General features: G+C 40.5%; 1 protein-coding gene across 3 annotated transcripts in view; it reads left to right on the forward strand.

Annotated features, from left to right (window-relative positions):
- The window catches only part of LOC129714210 (WD repeat-containing protein 7), a 546,583-nt gene that overhangs the window by 352,564 nt on the left and 174,527 nt on the right, over positions 1-19,492 (forward strand). For all 3 annotated transcript variants that reach the window (XM_055663773.1, XM_055663850.1, XM_055663908.1), the window contains one exon: positions 6,644-6,830. In XM_055663773.1, coding sequence (XP_055519748.1) covers positions 6,644-6,830 — 187 coding nt within the window. The remainder of the gene's footprint in view (positions 1-6,643; positions 6,831-19,492) is intronic.

Below are 19,492 nucleotides of genomic sequence, written 5' to 3' on the forward strand. Positions count from 1 at the left end.
GACTTTTTTGAAAAATACAAGATTATGAGGGCCATGGATAAAGTGAATTCTCACTGTCTTTTTCACAGGGTGGAGGGCTCTAAAACTGTAGGCTAAAGGTGAAAGAGGAGTTATTTAAGAGGCGCCTCAGGGGCAACATTTTCACTCATAAGGTGATACGTATCTGGAAAGAATTGCCAGAAGAAGCTATAGAAGTGGATACAATTATGTTTTAAAAGCCATTTGGACAGATACATGGAAAAGAAAGGTTTAGAAGGGCCAAATGCAGACAAATGGATGAGGCCGATATACTAACAAGGTCGACATATTTCAGTGCCATACAGCTCTGCAACTGTATTCAAGAAGCCACCATCCATAATAAGCAATATCCATATTTTAGTAAATATTTTTTCTAATATTGCAATTCCTTGAAATGCATTGCTGTTGAGAAACTCCCAATGGATCAGCAGTACACCACATTTATGGGTTTCAATTATTTGTCTTATTCCAGTGAGATGATTCACTCCTTTGCTCCAGTTAGTTTCTGGTCACTTAATGCAGTTTATTACAAAATTAACAGAAATACGTTGCTATTCTGATTTCAAATAATATGCTGTGTTTTACATTTTCGGGACTTAGGAGGAGACAAAATACTGCTTATAGTTCAGCACAGATAATTGATGAACTGTGGGGAAGAAATACATTTCAAACCCAAGTTTAAGTAGCATGTTATACAGGATAATCTTCACATTATCTTAATGCCACAAAAAAACATTTTAATATATGCATTTTGCCTGGTGTTGCTAAATAGTTCATTTTCTAGGCAGTTAAATCCTATGTTTACTATTATATGTTTTCCGATAGTTAATTATTTAAAAGATAAATTTCTTGATGTTAAATATGAAATTGCAATGAATTTTACTCCTTAAAGCTTTGGAATGTTAGTACATTTACTAATGAAATAAACCAGGATATTCTGTGCATCATCCCCCCCTTGGTGAAATCTGAGCTGTTAATGTCAATTCATTTTTATTTGTGCATCCCTGTTGTCTTTTTTCATTTTTATTTAGTGAGGCAAATCATTTGCTTCAAGATGAATATCTCTGTTTAACATATATCCTTTCCTTGCATGGAAAGAAAATTACTTAATCTGGCTGCTTCCTCTCAAAACTATCATTCAGTTGTTTATTATGTGTGCTTTGCAATCTAATAACCACAAAAAATATATTGCAAAATATCAATGTAGCATGCATTTTTATAAAATGAAACTATTGCCTTTTTCCCCCATCCTCATTTTGCAAAATGATAGTTAGTCGTGGCCCTCTCTATATTTGTCATTATGTGGCCAGATAATTATCCAGCACAGATTGATGTTGTTAGCTAAAGCCATAATTCACCCTATTCTTATCTATTAGCAATAGTCAAAAGGTTTCCGATAAATACCAGCATAAGCTGCCAATGTTCTCCTGAGATTGCTCCCCTTCTCACACTTTGCTGAGTATGGCAGAAGGATAGCTGCGTTCACAGAGTCTGTAGCTCATGACCTAAAGATGCACTTTCTTCCTTTTTGGGTGACTAATACTTAGTCAATAATACCATGTGTCTAAATTTATGATACAACTAACAGCATTCAAAATCTTTTTATAGCAATGCTTTAAAATATTTCCAAGACATTAAGAAAAATTTACTCTCAAATTTTACAATCTAGATTTTTAATTTTGTAGCTTTAGCAATAAATTTGCATATGCAAAATAACATGCCAGATTTGACTACATCTTTCTTATTCTCTTGAAATTTTTATGTCCTTATTTGTTTTTTGCAATAAATTTCTCCTTAAAAATTTAGGCTAAAACAAAACCTATTTTCTAGTCTCAATGCTAAATTGTAAACCAAGCTTTGTCCAAATTGCAGACAGTTGTGAATGTAGCCCAGTCCATCACACAGACTCCATCTACACTTCTTGCCAAAGATCATAGAGCGGAGCAAGATGCTCCACTCCGACGTAAACCAACTCATTGAGGTGTAGTACGTAACGTCACGGCCGCCATTTGTTAATGCAAAACGCAACTTCCGTTATGCCTCCCGCTGTGTAATCCGCTCTATCATCTTTTGTGTAATCAGTGTTGTAGGGAGCAGTGTTTGATATAGCATCTATCACCTCACATATTTTAGTTAATTTTATTGTAAATGTTTTCCCCCTGTTCCCCCTTTTCCCTCCGATATTTCCTCCCCAGCCCCCTCCTTTACGTAGTTTCCCTTGCATTGTATTGTGCAGTTTCCCTTCTATTGCTTGAACACGCACACTGTGTACAAAATTAAATGTAACATATATATTTATATGAATGTGTGTTTTCAACTGTGGGGAGAGATCTGTATATTTGAAGATGCATTTTGTCTCTAATATGTCAATTTACCTTCAATGTAGAAGAGCTTATTTAAATCTTCTTACATAGATCATTTAAGTATTTTATTTCTATAATCTTTTGGACCTAAGACACTAGCAGGACTGCCAACTCTAAGGCAGAGAGAGGGGAGGAAAAGAGAGAAAGGCAGATAGGGCAGAGACAGACATGGAAAGAGAGAGAAAGGTAGATAGGGCAGAGAGAGAGAAAGAGAGAGAGAGAGAGAAAGGCAGATAGGGCAGAGACAGAGAGAGACATGGAGAGAGAGACAGGGAAAGAGAGAAAGGGTAGAGAGAGAAGGGGCAGAGAGAGATGGGGAGACAGAGATAGGGGACAGAGAGGAATAATGGCACGTTATAACACACAGCCGTCGTATTCTGACCCCCACCGAACCCCGCACCCCACTATTGCACCCTTCTTCACGGCAGCCCAGTGATGTCTCGGCTCTGACAATTCGAGTGATCTAATCGGTAACTACACTAAGAGCGGCCCCGGGCCGCTGCGCTCCCGAACTCGAATCTGAGCTTAAAATCTCGTGATGGGCCTGATGTGTCCTACGGACCATATTTTGGAGACTCCTGCCTTACAAAAACAAAAATGTACAGAAAAACAAAAATTGATGACTTTATTATTGTGCTAAGTGTCGATCTATTAAAAAATATCTAGTAACTTTCTAATGTACCGACAAACCATTCACCATTCACACAGTGAGTGGTGAATCTCTGGAACTCTCTGCCACAGAGGGTAGTTGAGGCCAGTTCATTGGCTATATTTAAGAGGGAGTTAGATGTGGCCCTTGTGGCTAAGGGGATCAGGAGGTATGGAGAGAAGGCAGGTACGGGATACTGAGTTGGATGATCAGCCATGATCAAATTGAATGGCGGTGCAGGCTCGAAGGGCCGAATGGCCTACTCTTGCACCTAATTTCTATGTTTCTATGTTTCTAAACCTAGTTTCCCAATGAGTGTTGATAGGGAAACAGAAAATAAAATTTTCAAGACAGAATAATATAGACAGAAAACAATAATATTTCCTCACCTTTCGTTGTTGTTGGGGAACCTGAAGAAAGACAGGTTGGGTCGTCCACATCGGTGATTAGAGCAATCTATACCGAACAGTGAGCTGTAGATGTGGACGCCATGACAGTGTGGGGGCAGCCTGATAAAATGGCGTCAACAATCACACATGTGATGCTACACTTTTTTCGCTGAGTGGCGCATCTTGCTCCGCTCAATACACTTTGCTTCTTGCTCCTTGGGGAAAGCAGCCAACAGAATCAAAGTTCTTTCCCTGGTCATTTCCTCTTCTCACTATTCCTGTTGGGCAGAAGATACAGAACCACCAGTCTCAGGAAAAGCTTTTTGCCCTCTGTTATCAGAATGCTGAATGGTCCTTCCATAAGCTCCCTGGCTTTAATATTGCCAATAAACTGTCATGGACCAACTATGTTGATGCCATGGCCAAGAAGGCACACTAACACCTTTATTTCTGAGGAGACTGAGGAAATTCAGCATGTCTCCAGTGAAACTTAAATGTCTCTCCAGATCTGTACGGATGTTATGGAGGGGGAGGATAAGTTCCGCCAGGCGGAAAAGAGTGCAATTGAGTCTTATAGCATGGAAACGGCCCCTTTAGTCCAACTTGCCCATGACATCCAATATGCCCCATCTACATTAGTCCCACCTGCCTGTGTTTGGCCCACATCCCTCCAAATATTTCCTATGCATGTACCTGTCTAAAGGATTCTGAATTCTGAAATATATCCTTTTGACATTAAGTTTGTAGTTGGTGTATTGTGACACCAAGGGACTCTGGTAAGTTGAAGGCAATGAGCATTAGCACAAATACAGTGCCCTCCATAATGTTTGGGCCAAAGACCCATCATTTATTAATTTGCCTCTGTGCTCCACAATTTTAGTTTTTTGATAGAAAAAAATCACTTGCGGTTAAAGTGCACGTTGTCAGATTTTATTAAAGGCCATTTTTATACATTGTGGTTTCACCATGTAAAAAATAAAGCAGTGTTTATACATAGACCCCCATTTCAGGGCACCATAATGTTTGGGACACAGCAATGTAATGTAAATGAAAGTAGTCATGTTTAGTATTTTGTTGCATGTCCTTTGCATGCAATGACTGCTTGAAGTCTGCGATTCATGGACATCACTAGTTGCTGGGTGTCTTCTCTGGTGATGCTCTGCCAGGCCTGTATTGCAGCCATCTTTAGCTTAATCTTGTTTTAGGGGCTAGTCCCCTTCAGTTTTCTCTTCAGCATAAAAAAGGCATGCTCAATTGGGTTCAGATCGTGTGATTGACTTGGACACTCAAGAATTGAATATTTTGTAGCGTTGAAAAACTCCCTTGTTGCTTTAGTAGTATGTTTGGAATCATTGTCTTGCTGTCGAATGAACCGCCGGCCAATGAGTTTTGAGGCATTTGTTTGAACTTGAGCAGATAGGATGTGTCTATACACTTCAGAGGTCATTATGCTACTACCATCAGCAGTTGTATCATCAATGAACATAAGTGAGCCATTACCTTCAGCAGCCATACATACCCAGGCCATAACCGTGTTTCACAGATGAGATGGTATGCTTTGGATCTTGGGCAGTTCCTTCTCTCCTCCATACTTTGCTCTTGCCATCACTCTGACAAAAGTTAATCTTTGTCTCATCTGTCCACAAGACCTTTTTCTACAACTGTGGTTGTTCTTTTAAGTACTTCTTGGCAAGCTGTAACCTGGCCATCCTATTTTTGCAGCTGGCCAGTGGTTTGCATCTTCAGATCAGATTCAATTTAATTGTCATTATCAGTGTACAGTACAGAGACAACGAAATGCATTAGAGACAACGAAACCTTGCAGTGTAGCCTCTGTATTTCTGTTCATGAAGACTTCTGCGGACAGTGGTCTTTGACAAATCCACACCTGAAGACTGTTACTGATCTGTCGGACAGGTAGATTTTTCTTCATTACAGAGAATTCTTCTGTCATCAGCTGTGGAGGTCTTTCTTGGCCTGCCAGTCCCTTTCTGATTAATAAGCTCACCAGTGCTCTCTTTCTTCTTAACGATAGTTGGTTTTGGTAAGCGTAAGGTTTGGTTGATGTCTCAAACACCACCCGTGGAGTTTCAACCGGCCCGTTCGCGGAGCACGGTTGAGCCGCGAGATTTACCATCACCCGGCGGGGTCACAACATCTGGAGCCTGGATTGCCTCGGCGCAGAGGGAGAACAAAGAGGGAAGAGACAGAGACTTTAAGATTTTGCCTTCCACCACAGTGAGGAGGTGTTTGGTGAACTCACTGTGGTGGATGTTAAATTTGTGTTGATTGTGTGTTTTTGTCATTTTTTATTATATGTATGACTGCAGGGAAACAAAATTTCGTTCAGACCGAAAGGTCTAAATGACAATAAAGGAATCTAATCTAATCTAAAAAATCTAATAGTTTTATTCTTGTTTCTCAGTCTCATAATGGGTTCTTTGACTTTCATTGGCACAACTTTAGTCATCATGTTGATGTTGAAAACAACAATCAAAGTTTCCAAAGGTGATGGAAAAACCGAAGGAAAGACTAGGTGCTCTCTTATATCTGCATTAAGGAGACAATTAAACACACCTGAGCAATTACAAACACCGGTGAAGCCCTGTGTCCCAAACATTATGGTGCCCTGAAATGGGAGAACTATGTATAAACACTGCTGTAATTTCTACATGGTGAAACCAAAATGTAAAAAAATATCCTTTAATAAAATCTGACAATATGCACTTTAACCACATGTGATTTTTTTTCTATTGCAAATCTCAAATTGTAGAGTAGAGGCAGGTAAATAAATGATGGGTCTTTGTCCCAAACATTATGGAGGGCGCTGTAAATGTTGCATTTCCACAGATGATAGACAGAAATAACATCCATTGACGTGTGATTAAAAAAAAAAAACTCCAAAAGCACAAGACCAAGATTTTTGCCCTTTTATATTATTAATTTTTGAAATCCATGTAGCTTTTGTACACATTTACGATAGTTTGGTGTTAATGGTGGACATATCACAATATATGCTTTCCTGGGCCCCTATACCGCTGTGTAGCTGTCATTAACCACCTTGAAGTGGAATAACCGTATTCTCTGACTTTCTTAGTTATCAATTTATCAATTAAACTTTAATCTAGGATTTAGCACAGTAAAATAAGTGAAACACAACCGAATACATTGAAATTTTAGCCATTTTACTTTTCTCTACTGACCTCTCCTGTTTTTCCCACTAGGCAAAGCTTTGACATTCCTGCTGCTACAGCCACCCAGCATCAAGCTTCCAGCACATAGCACTATCCGCAGAACTGCCATTGATCTGATTGGCCGTGGCTTTACAGTGTGGGAGCCCTATATGGATGTGTCGGCTGTGCTGATGGGACTTCTTGAGCTCTGTGCTGATGCTGAAAAACATCTTTCCAAGTAAGTAACACATTTAAAGAACACAAGGCTGAATTAATTTGGAAAGCGGTGGCTGGATTACAGTGGTCTTGTTCCATGCTTGTTAAAAGTAACTTCCCTTTCAGCAATCAGCTGTTGTTTCCCATCAGTGTTGAGGGACTCATTAGAAGTTATAAAGGAGGATAGCGATACCATACAAGGACATCCATATTCTATTTCGGACAGCAATGCAATGCAACAAGAACAAGCAGTTTACAGAAAAATGTTGAAATATAAATGAAATTAATCTATAATCGAAAATAAGGAGGATAACTGAATGCCACTGTGAAACGCCCTTTTACCTACTGCAAACTGTTGTTGCTACGTTTTCTTTGATCATGTCCCTAGATATTAGCCTTTCTTTGAACTTTTGATTTTGACTTACTTCCTACTTCCTTCCTTCCTTCCTTCCTTCCTTCCTTACTTACTTACTTACTTACTTACTTACTTACTTACTTACTTACTTACTTACTTACTTACTTACTTACTTACTTACTTACTTACTTACTTACTTACTTCCTTCCTTACTTACTTACTTCCTTACTACTTACTTACTTACTTACCTTACTTCCTTACTTACTTACTTACTTACTTACTTACTTACTTACTGCCTATTTTGCCTCCTGGCATGTAGGGCAGCAACAAAGGTCCTCCACTCCTGTGTGTTCTGGGCTAGCTTCTGGACACTACCCCAGGGTCAGATCCATTGTTTTCATTTCCTCCTCTACAGTTCAACACAAGGTGGTTTTGGGTCTCCCTCTTTTCTTTTCCCTTCCGGTGTCCAGTGCAGGGCTATTCGTGGGATGCTGTCTGGTACATTCATCCTAGCATCTGTCGATAGCCCTGGAAGTCCATCACGGCCAGTAGTGTTGATTCCTTCAGTTGCTGTTTCCGTAACATATTTGTTTTATGAGACAGGGTTGTTAGCCCTGTGCTCAACCTCCAACCTGGAGGACCAGTGTATCGCTCTTCATCTCGCTACTACCCTTCAACCTGTCCAGCAGGGGAGTCCCTAACAGGGGACGAATCTCCCGCTGGCAAAGCTCGAGGGGTCACTGAGACACACAAGCTCAACGCCCACGACAAGGATGCAATCCAACTTCCTTCACATTGTTGTTATCGAATTGTGACTGTGAACCATATATTTACTTCCAACTCTCATATTTTCTCCCTCGGCGATCTCCCTTTTTTTTTTGCTAAGCCTGGTAAACTCGGCATCATTACATTTCTTTTTACATAAGAGAAAAAATAAAAGGTCAGTATTTCACCATTCTCATGACAAAAGTGTTATTCACCCTATTTCTTTTCCATCATTCATCCTTGTGAATTATTTAGTACCATGGGAAAGAAATTGATCAACAGAAAACATGTGATGATATTGCCTGCTGCATTTAACATGACACTGAATTTCAGCATCCAAATTCATATTATATTTACTGTATACAACTGGGAATAAATTTGTAGTGCCATATCTTAATTCTTATTAACATAATAACAATCCTTTAAACTAAATTAATGTAATATAACTCTCTTACAACCACCTTTGTTAGGTTTTGCTATTAGGTTTAATTTGTCTTCTCATTTAATTTACTTTTTTATTGATGGCTTGGTGGTATTGAAGGTTGTATAAGCGTTTTCAGCTTATCACTGGAGAAAACTGCTATAGTACTATCGCTATCTTTTAGCTCTAAAAGAATTGCATTAATACCCCAAATTGTAATTACAAGATCATATTGGGTTAATGACTGTAAATAATGATGTTAATTTACCTAGTTAAGATAATGTCCCTTGCCGTCAGCAGTGTTTAAAATAAAACAATTTGGGGATAAGAATATCCATATTAATGTGACAATTTTGAATAGGTGTTTAAAACGTGATGGTGTTATTGAAGTTCCTTTAGAAATGACAAAAAAAAATCATTGATGTCAGAAAATATCTCTATAATGCTATATCCGTACGTCACATCTTCAAAATCAGCGTAATCTTTACAAATCCAAAGACAAAGGCTTCTGAAGCATCAATAATTTCAAAAAGATGGCATATTACATGACCATGGAAATCCCACACTACTTTTTACTGTAAATCATGTTAACCTAATATAATCAACCAATTATTATTTTAAAATATTAGATCTAAAATCATTAATATAAAACTTATTCAGTGATGCAATTATTTTGCGAAAAGGGCAATTTGTTTGGGGATATTTTTTCTTATCACTTGGGAAATTCGTGCACTGGTTTATGTCTCGAGATAGTACAAGCTGACATTTTGTCAGGATATTAACACTGTGGGTTTGTCATATCCCAGTGTGACACTAAGACCCTGCTATTGCAGAAGCCGAGTGCAAATGTCATTCACTGGGAATCGTTATCCAGTCAGCAACCTGAGAGGATGTGAGCTTTGAATTGCAGAGTGATTGCATCACTCAGTGTAGATAGACTACGTGAATGATCCTGACCTGTTGCGACCCCTTCTAATATAGTTACATTGAGAGTGTAATTTTTCAATGTTTATTAGAAAGTCTAATGCAAGGCAGCACAGTACGCTAAGCACAGTTTGAGCTGGAGATGGGATGTGCTTGCTTGTGGAAATTAGATTTTATTCCTGCATTTCTTTTTCACCTTGCAGAGCAGCAAGCCCGTCAAATTCATATTTTTATCATTGTCAACAGATAGCAAGTAGTTTGCTTAAATGGTGATGGTCCTTTTAAACATGTATAAACCACTCAGCAAGCTTCAAGAACATGAAATGTGATTTAGCAATCTTTTATAGTTGGTTTTATTCAATCTTAATTTACTTCTCCTTTGATTGCAGCTGTTGCTAACATGGATATTTTAGCAAAATTACCATATACTGGTTGCTGTGGAAATAAAAGCAAGTGATTACCCTTGATATTAAATCTGTGGTTAAAAATGCAAGTAATTAATAATAGATAAATATTTTATCACACAGCAACAATAAATTGAAAATGGGAATCCTATCAAAGTAGATTCTCACATTTCTGTATTTTTGCCCAGTATTAGATGGATTACTTTTAGCAGCTTAATGCCAGTGAGAGGTATTGTTAGGTTGACCCAGGAGAAAATGTCTTGTCTGATGTTGAGATGTTTAAGAAGGAACTGCAGATGTCTGATGTTGAAGTGATTTTTAGCAAAACTCCACTTAATTTTGAAGTCAGATTAACTTGCATTTACACTGTGCATCTTTGCTTTCTATTTTAAATGAAACCTATCATTAAAATTGCAGTGTAAATTCTGTTAAGCCTGATAAAAAAGTTATCTTCTTCAGTCTGAAGAAGGGTCTCGACCCGAAACATCACCCATTCCTTCTCTCCAGAGATGCTGCCTGACCCGCTGAGTTACTCCAGCATTGTGTGTCTCCCTTTGATTTAACACAGCATCTGCAGTTCTTTCCTACACAAAATAGTAATCTTCTTATATGTAAGTGGGGAGGAAGATAAATTGTCTTGATGAAGTTAAAGGCTGAACAACTGTAACTCAGCATGATTGTGTTTGGGAATCCCTACAAAGTGCTGTTGAAAACCCAGCTGCAAGATTGAACTGAGCATAATTATTTGCTTCAACAGTGTTGTCCAGCGTTTTATTGTTTTGGTGACTGCATATTTTTCTAGTGCACAAGATTTTAAAGAATAGCATTATAAATCATAAATTTTCTTTTGAAAAGTCATTGGGACCTATATTACACATCCTTCTCAATTGAATTTGTTCAAACCACGCACCTGCAGGGTTTTCATTCACCTGGATTGAAAGTCATACAACAACAGCTACATAAATTTAGTTATTGAAATTTCCACTCAGCATTTATTTCCCATTTTTAGTTGTCCTTAAAACTGGTGGTGAGGAGCCTTCCAGTTCCTCTGCTGTCTGTATGGTAAAGCTGTGATGACCATGGAGTGCCCGAGTTCCAGTTTTAAATCCAGTGACAGATCAAGAGCAACAATGTATTTTAAGGTCAGGATGATTTGAGATGGCCACTGTCTGAAACTTGTATGGCACAAATCTACTTGCCCAAATGTTGAATTGATCTTGCTGAATGTAGATGTGAGTAGATAGTTTTGTTTCTTGAGGAGTTGCAAATGCAACTGAGCATTATTCAGTCATCAGCAAATGACACCGCGTCTGGCTTGATGATGGAAGAAAGATCATTGATGAAACAGCTGAAGACAGTTGGGCCTGCGACACTCGGGAATTTATGCAGTGGTATCCTGGGACTTAAAATTAGTGGTGGCCTTTTCAGGTGAAATTATGACGTTTTCCTCAAATTTCTCGGCACTGCATTAGAAATCTGAACTTAACCTCTCCATGAGATCTGCGTTGCTAAGTCTTTGAAGATTCAAGGGTTTTGTTAAACTTGAAATGTGGAAGAAAGGCAGATAAATGTATTTGAATAGATCGGTCATGACCTTAATGCACCTGGAACGAGTGGCCTCCTCCTGCTCTCGTGGCAGTTATTTGCAATATTTGTAGGGTATAGAAAGGTGTAAGAATGACATAACTAATGCATTAAGTTTTACTGTTTGAGAGAGGCCTGGTTTGTGATAATTTATAGTACTGGCCAGATCGTAAAATAAGTAAATATGGTATACTGTCAACTTCAATATAAATTGCCTTATGAAAGAAATCAATGATATTTGCAGCAAGGTTGTGCTATGTCTTGTCTGTCTTGTCATCTCTGGGGTCTAGATTTCAATCCTGCCCAGACTACTGGAACAGAAGTCTCCACTGTTTATTGACTTAAACCAGTATGTAGCATATATGGATCCAAACCTCCCATCTAAATTGATGCTATTGCATCTGTAAGCAATCTCTCTCAAGGAGGCCACAGATAGCTGGCAGTGTTGATAGGAAACAAAAGCTCTCATTTGCAAGAATGATGTTCCCTGTAATTGCGATAGGTCTTGGTTTGGTCTAAAAGAAACATTAATCTATTTTTACCGGATATTGGAAATCTGAAATATAAATAGAGAATACTGGAAATAGTAGCATCTATAGGGCTGGGCAGCATCTGTGGGGAGATAAGAATTTAATGTTGGTGATCTTTCATTCGAACTGATGATGAAATGTTCTTCCTTATTTGCTTCATGCGAGTCATCTGACCTACTGACTATTTTCCCCTATTTCCTATTAATATTTTGCTTTACGCACTAGCCAAGCATTGGCAGGTAAGAACACTGGGACCAAGATGGAAGTGTTTCATGATGTCTATTTATTTTCATTCATTTTATTTGAAATAACTTTTTTGAGAGAAAACATTAGCTACTGTATGTAAAGATTAAGTCAAGTATAGATCGTCAGGAAATCATATTGTAGCTTTATAAAACTTTGGTTAGGCTGCATTTAGAAAATCATGTACAGTTCTGGTCATCCCATTATGGGAAGGATATGGAGACTTTGGAGATGGTGCAGAAGAGGTTTACCAGAATGCCACCTGGAAAAGAGGACATTAGTTGTAAGGCGAGGTTGGACAAACTTGGATTATTTTATCTGGAGCACCAGAACATGGAGATAGAGGCATAGATAAGGTAGACAGTCAGAATCTTTTTTCCAGGGTGGAAATGTCAAAGACCAGAGGGCATAGCTTCAAGGACAAAATGAGTAACTTTAAAGGAGATGTGTGTGGCAAATGTTTTCCACACAATGATAGAGCCTGGAATACACTGCCAGTGGTGATGGTAGAAGCAAATACAGTATTGGCGTTTAAGAGGCTTTTAAACACGTGATTATGCAAGGAATGGAGTGATATGGATCACATGTGGGTAGATGTGATTAGTCAAGCTCAGCATCATGTACAGCACAGACATTGCGGGTCGACAGGCTGCAGTGTGGTGCTGTATGTTCAATTTTCTAGATAGTTTGCAGAAATAATTTTGCACTGAAATTAGATTTGATAAATATTTTAAATTCAGCCCTCACATGTACAGATTTGAGTGTCTGTAAAAAAAAAATATTGTAAAGCTAAAATGAACTCTTTAATTTAAAGTTACAAACATCTGACTTTATGTTGTACATATATTAGCAATGTTACAAAATGTTGAGATTTTAAAAATCAAGTCTGCAATTTATCCCATCAGATAAAGCATAACAATAAGTTTAATTTGACACCAAATTCACTTTCATATCTCAAGTATTAAAAAAGTTATGGCCATTTTCATACTCGGAAATTAGCATCTTGTTCCCTATTGATTTTCAATGGACATGACAAAAAAGCTGTGATCTTGGATAGTCAAAAGCCCATTTCTTAAGGAAAGATTAACATTTTTAAATAGCCTAAGTGTCCAAAGATTATTCACAAATAATTCACAATATAACATGATTTTTATATCTAATTTACATTAATTTATAGGCCAAATGGAAGGAATTTAGTGTTCAATTGCTGTAAATAAATGCCCATTTAAATCGGCTTTCTAGTGGGTTTCTGTGAACGCGCTGGTTTAGAACGTTGACATCGCGCTGGATTAGTGCCCTCAAATGCCGAGAAAAATACTGCGGGATATAAAAAGCCCAAAATGAACTACTCGCTATAGATAACTTGATATATAGGGTTATATATATGCACCATTTAATGTAAAAATAAGGTACATACCTTTAATTGTTTACTTTATAAAACCCTGGGGCTGCGAGAGGCTGCGGAATGAGACAGTAATTTTAAAACTATTATAACTATATTATCGAGGCCTATAAAACTAATAATACCTTTTGCGACCGGGTCTTGCAGCGATTTTTCGTTAATGATTTACTAGGCTGAACATCTGCGATTAGTACAGCCTAGTAAAAATCGCGTTTTAAACCCGCCCCCTCCAAACAGCGCCAAAATCGCGGACCTGGCTGTGGGCAGATTCCCAATGACGATTCAGGTAGGTTTTGTAACATACCTACATATATGAACAAATCTTGCCCAGCACAGGAAACATTTCTGAAGAAATATTTCTGAAGAAGGGTCTCGACTCAAAACTTCACCCATTCTTTCTCTCCAGAGATGCTACCTATCACACTGAGTTACTCCAGCATTTTCTGTCAACAGGTTTACCATTCATGGAATGATTGGTTTTCATTTGCAGAATCAGGAGAGTCGGAAGTATATTTTCTTATTGATAAAGTTGGCCTTCATTGAGGAGCCTCAGTGATTGACTTCAAACATATTCATAAACACTTGGCAAAATGATGCAATTCAAATCACTGTGTTGAATATCTTCTATATATTACTAAAAATCTGTTCTTGGCCGGTTTTGGCGGTCTGTGGTGCGATTTCCGAGAGAACGCCGCCATCTACGGCCGTAATTTTTGGCCACCTCGCTCAGAGCCCCCCTCCGCCGTATGTGTGCCGAGGATGTTTCCTGTCGATGAAATATGACAGAGATATTAATGTTTTTACAAAATTCCCCATTCTCTCTGCTGCCCCCGCTGGAGGCAGGGGAAGGGAGTATAAAACCAGGAAGTGGTGTGCCTCAATTAGTCTCTGCAAGCTGGAGCTCTGTCAATTAGTCTCTGTCACTCTGAGCTCTGAATGACTGAAGAAATGTCTACAGCACTGTGAGTACCCTTAATTTGGTTTGAAAATGAAAATATAGTTAGTTTCGCTCCCCCCTCTTTTCTCCCCTGCAAATGTTTGTTTGGGTTGAATTAAAAAGGCACCCTCTCTCTCTCCCCTCCTCTCTCTCACTATCCCTCTCTCTTTCTCTCTTTCCCCCTCCTCCTTTCTCCCCCTCTCTCCCCCCCCTTTCTCCTCTCCCCCCTCTCCTCTCCCCTCCTCCTCCCCCCTCTTTCCTCCCCCCCTCCCCCCCTCTCATCTACCCCCCTCCTCTCTCTCTCTCCCCTCTTTTTCCTCCCATCCATCCCCTCCCCCACCGTCCCCCCCCTAAACCCCCCCTCCCTCCACACACCCCTACCTCCCAACTTACACCCTACATCCGGGCTACTATTTGGGGGTCTGTAGATAACACTAATTAGTGTCTTCTTGCCTTTACAATTCCTCAACTCAATCCACAGTGACTCATCAGTCCCTATATCCATCATCAGTCCCTATATCTTCCCTCGCAAGGGACTGAATTCCATCCCTCACCAGCAGAGCTACACCCCCTCCTCTGCCCACCTGCCTGTCCTTTCTGTAGGATCTATAACCCTGAATATTAAGTTCCCAGGCCCGATCCTCCTGCAGCCACGTCTCAGTAATCCCCACAATGTCATATCTACCAACCTCTAACTGAGCCTCCAGCGCATCTACTTTACTTCTTATACTTCGCGCATTGATATACAATACTTTTAATTCCTTATGCATCTCACCTTTCATCCTTATTACACTTGGCCATACTCTCCTATCCCTTTGTGAGCTTCCTTTCCCGTTAATTCTGGGGTCATTAACTATCCCTTTACTCTTTTTCCCTTTAACTCCATCCTCAACTATCCCATTTGACACCCCACCCCCCTTATTCAGTTTAAAACCACCCGTGTAGCAATAGCAAACCTGCCAGCCAGAATGCTGGTCCCCCACCTGTTAAGATGCAATCCGTCTCTTTTGTATAGTTCCCCCTTACTCCAAAACAGGTCCAGTGATCTAAGAATCTAAATCCCTGCCCCAGTTCCTCAGCCACATATTCAGGTCCCGTATCTCCCTGTTCCTGCTCTCGCCAGCACGAGGAACTGAAAGCAAACCGGAGACGCCCTGCTTTTCAGCATTTTTCCGAGCTCTCTAAAGTCACACTGCAGAATATTCATCCCCTTCTTTCCGACCTTGTTTGTGCCGACATGCACTACCACATCCGGCTGTTCACCTTCGCCCTTGAGGATTTTCTGCACTCTGTCCGTGACATCCTGGATCATGGCACCAGGAAACATAGAAACATAGAAATTAGGTGCAGGAGTAGGCCATTCGGCCCTTCGAGCCTGCACCGCCATTCAATATGATCATGGCTGATCATCCAACTCAGTATCCCGTACCTGCCTTCTCTCCATACCCCCTGATCCCCTTAGCCACAAGGGCCACATCTAACTCCCTCTTAAATATAGCCAATGAACTGGCCTCAACTACCCTCTGTGGCAGAGAGTTCCAGAGATTCACCACTCTCTGTGTGAAAAAAGTTCTTCTCATCTCGGTTTTAAAGGATTTCCCCCTTATCCTTAAGCTGTGACCCCTTGTCCTGGACTTCCCCAACATCGGGAACAATCTTCCTGCATCTAGCCTGTCCAACCCCTTAAGAATTTTGTAAGTTTCTATAAGATCCCCTCTCAATCTCCTAAATTCTAGAGAGTATAAACCAAGTCTATCCAGTCTTTCTTCATAAGACAGTCCTGACATCCCAGGAATCAGTCTGGTGAACCTTCTCTGCACTCCCTCTATGGCAATAATGTCCTTCCTCAGATTTGGAGACCAAAACTGTACGCAATACTCCAGGTGTGGTCTCACCAAGACCCTGTACAACTGCAGTAGAACCTCTCTGCTCCTATACTCAAATCCTTTTGCAATGAAAGCTAACATACCATTCGCTATCTTTACTGCCTGCTGCACCTGCATGCCCACCTTCAATGACTGGTGTACCATGACACCCAGGTCTCGCTGCATCTCCCCCTTTCCCAATCGGCCACCATTTAGATAATAGTCTGCTTTCCCGTTTTTGCCACCAAAATGGATAACCTCACATTTATCCACATTATACTGCATCTGCCAAACATTTTCCCACTCACCCAGCCTATCCAAGTCACCTTGCAGTCTCCTAGCATCCTCCTCACAGCTAACACTGCCCCCCAGCTTAGTGTCATCCGCAAACTTGGAGATGTTGCCTTCAATTCCCTCATCCAGATCATTAATATATATTGTATATAGCTGGGGTCCCAGCACTGAGCCTTGCGGTACCCCACTAGTCACTGCCTGCCATTGTGAAAAGGACCCGTTTACTCCTACTCTTTGCTTCCTGTTTGCCAGCCAGTTCTCTATCCACATCAATACTGAACCCCCAATGTGCTTTAAGTTTGTATACTAATCTCTTATGTGGCACCATGTCGAAAGCCTTCTGGAAGTCCAGATACACCACATCCACTGGTTCTCCCCTATCCACGCTACTAGTTACATCCTCGAAAAATTCTATAAGATTCGTCAGACATGATTTACCTTTCGTAAATCCATGCTGACTTTGTCCAATGATGTCACCACTTTCCAAATGTGCTGCTATCCCATCTTTAATAACTGACTCTAGCAGTTTCCCCACTACCGATGTTAGACTAACTGGTCTGTAATTCCCCATTTTCTCTCTCCCTCCCTTCTTAAAAAGTGGGGTTAAGTTTGCTACCCGCCAATCTTCAGGAACTACTCCAGAATCTAAAGAGTTTTGAAAGATTATTACTAATGCATCCACTATTTCTGGAGCTACTTCCTTAAGTACTCTGGGATGCAGCCTATCTGGCCCTGGGGATTTATCGGCCTTTAATCCATTCAATTTACCCAACACCACTTCCCAGCTAACCTGGATTTCACTCAATTCCTCCAACTCCTTTGACCCGCGGTCCCCTGCTATTTCCGGCAAATTATTTATGTCTTCCTTAGTGAAGACGGAACCAAAGTAGTTATAAAATTGGTCCGCCATATCCTTGTTCCCCATGATCAACTCACCTGTTTCTGACTGCAAGTGACCTACATTTGTTTTAACTAATCTCTTTCTTTTCACATATCTATAAAAACTTTTGCAGTCAGTTTTTATGTTCCCTGCCAGTTTTCTTTCATAATCTATTTTCCCTTTCCTAATTAAGCCCTTTGTCCTCCTCTGCTGGTCTTTGAATTTCTCCCAGTCCTCCGGTATGCTGCTTTTTCTGGCTAATTTGTACGCATCATCCTTCGCTTTGATACTATCCCTGATTTCCCTTGTTATCCATGGATGTACTACCTTCCCTGATTTATTATTTTGCCAATCTGGGATGAACAATTTTTGTAGTTCATCCATGCAGTCTTTAAATGTCTTCCATTGCATATCCACCGTCAACCCTTTTAGAATTAATTGCCAGTCAATCTTGGCCAATTCATGTCTCATACCCTCAAAGTTACCTTTCTTTAAGTTCAGAACCATTGTTTTCTGAATTAACAATGTCACTCTCCATCCTAATGAAGAACTCAACCATATTATGGTCACTCTTGCCCAAGGGGGCACGTACAACAAGATTGCTAACTAACCCTTCCTCATTACTCAATACCCAGTCTAAAATAGCCTGCTCTCTCGTTGGTTCCTCTACATGTTGATTTAGATAACTATCCCGCATACATTCCAAGAAATCCTCTTCCTCAGCACCCCTGCCAATTTGATTCACACAATCTATATGTAGATTGAAGTCACCCATTATAACTGTTTTGCCTTTGTCGCACGCATTTCTAATTTCCTGTTTGATACCATCTCCAACTTCACTACTACTGTTAGGTGGCCTGTACACAACACCCACCAGCGTTTTCTGCCCCTTAGTGTTTCTAGAAGGCAGCACACCATCCTCGAATCCTGGCTGCTCCCGCAGAAACCCCGTCCTTACCTCTTACAATGGAGTCTCCAACTACAATGGCGTTGCCTGATGTTGGCCTCTTTGAGAAATATGAGAAAAGTTATGAATGCTTAAAAAATCGTGAGATCAGCAGATTGGTCTTCTCGCCTGTCAGTCACCATGAAGGTAAAGCCCCTTCCGGCACCTGCTGGACAATAAAGCCCCGGAGGCTGGACGCAGTAAAAAAGCCGTGTTGATTGAGTCCGCAGGAGTGGAGTCGGCAAAGCCGCTGTGTAGAGTCAGAAAAACTGCTGTGTGTAGTCGGAAAAGCCGCTGTGTGTAGTCGGGAAAGCCACTGTGTGGAGTCGGGAAAGCCACTGTGTGGTCGGGAAAGCGCTGTGTGGAGTCGGGAAAGCGCTGTGTGGAGTCGGGTAAGCCGCTGTGTGGAGTCGGGTAAACGTTATGGAATATTGCGTTGAGGGAACGGGTTGCGTTGGGAGAACTGGTGAGTGGTGGAATATTGCATTGGGGAACAGGTTGCGTTGGGAGACCAGGCCTCCCGTGGGGCCTATAGGTGAGTGGTGGAATATTGCGTTGGGGGAACGGGTTTCTTTTGGGGACCAGGCCTCCTGTGTGACAGGGACCCAACGTGTCCCAATTGCTATAGTATCTATATAATTAAAAGTCTCATCTTGACCACTTCCTGTCTGCGCTGTATATTAATTTTAGAAAAAATGCTACCACATATCGCTATTATTTTTTGGCCATCTTACTCACGGTCCTCTTCCGCTGAGCAGGCCCCGAAGATTTTTCCCATCGATGAAAAATAAAAAAGTTAATATCCTCTCGCCTGTCAATCACCGTGATTAAGTTAACGCCCCTTCCGGGGAGGGGGAGGGGAGCAGGACTATAAAACCCCGGATGTGACTCAGTCACTTTGCAAGATCGCGAGGGAGAAGCCATGACTCATTCTAAGCTGTGAATCAACTGAACTGTGAGTCTGCAATGTACTTGCAATAAATGATTTGTTAGCCGTTAATGACAATGCCATGAGTTGTTTGACCTGCTGCCCTGCCTGTGCTTGAAACTGCAAAGCTTTAATAGGTCCGACTGTGTTAGGAAGGAATAAATGCTTTATTAGGTCCGACTGTGTTTAGTTCAAAAGTCCTGCTA

Source organism: Leucoraja erinacea, chromosome 1 (genome assembly GCF_028641065.1).
Source record: "Leucoraja erinacea ecotype New England chromosome 1, Leri_hhj_1, whole genome shotgun sequence".
NCBI lineage: Eukaryota > Metazoa > Chordata > Chondrichthyes > Rajiformes > Rajidae > Leucoraja > Leucoraja erinaceus.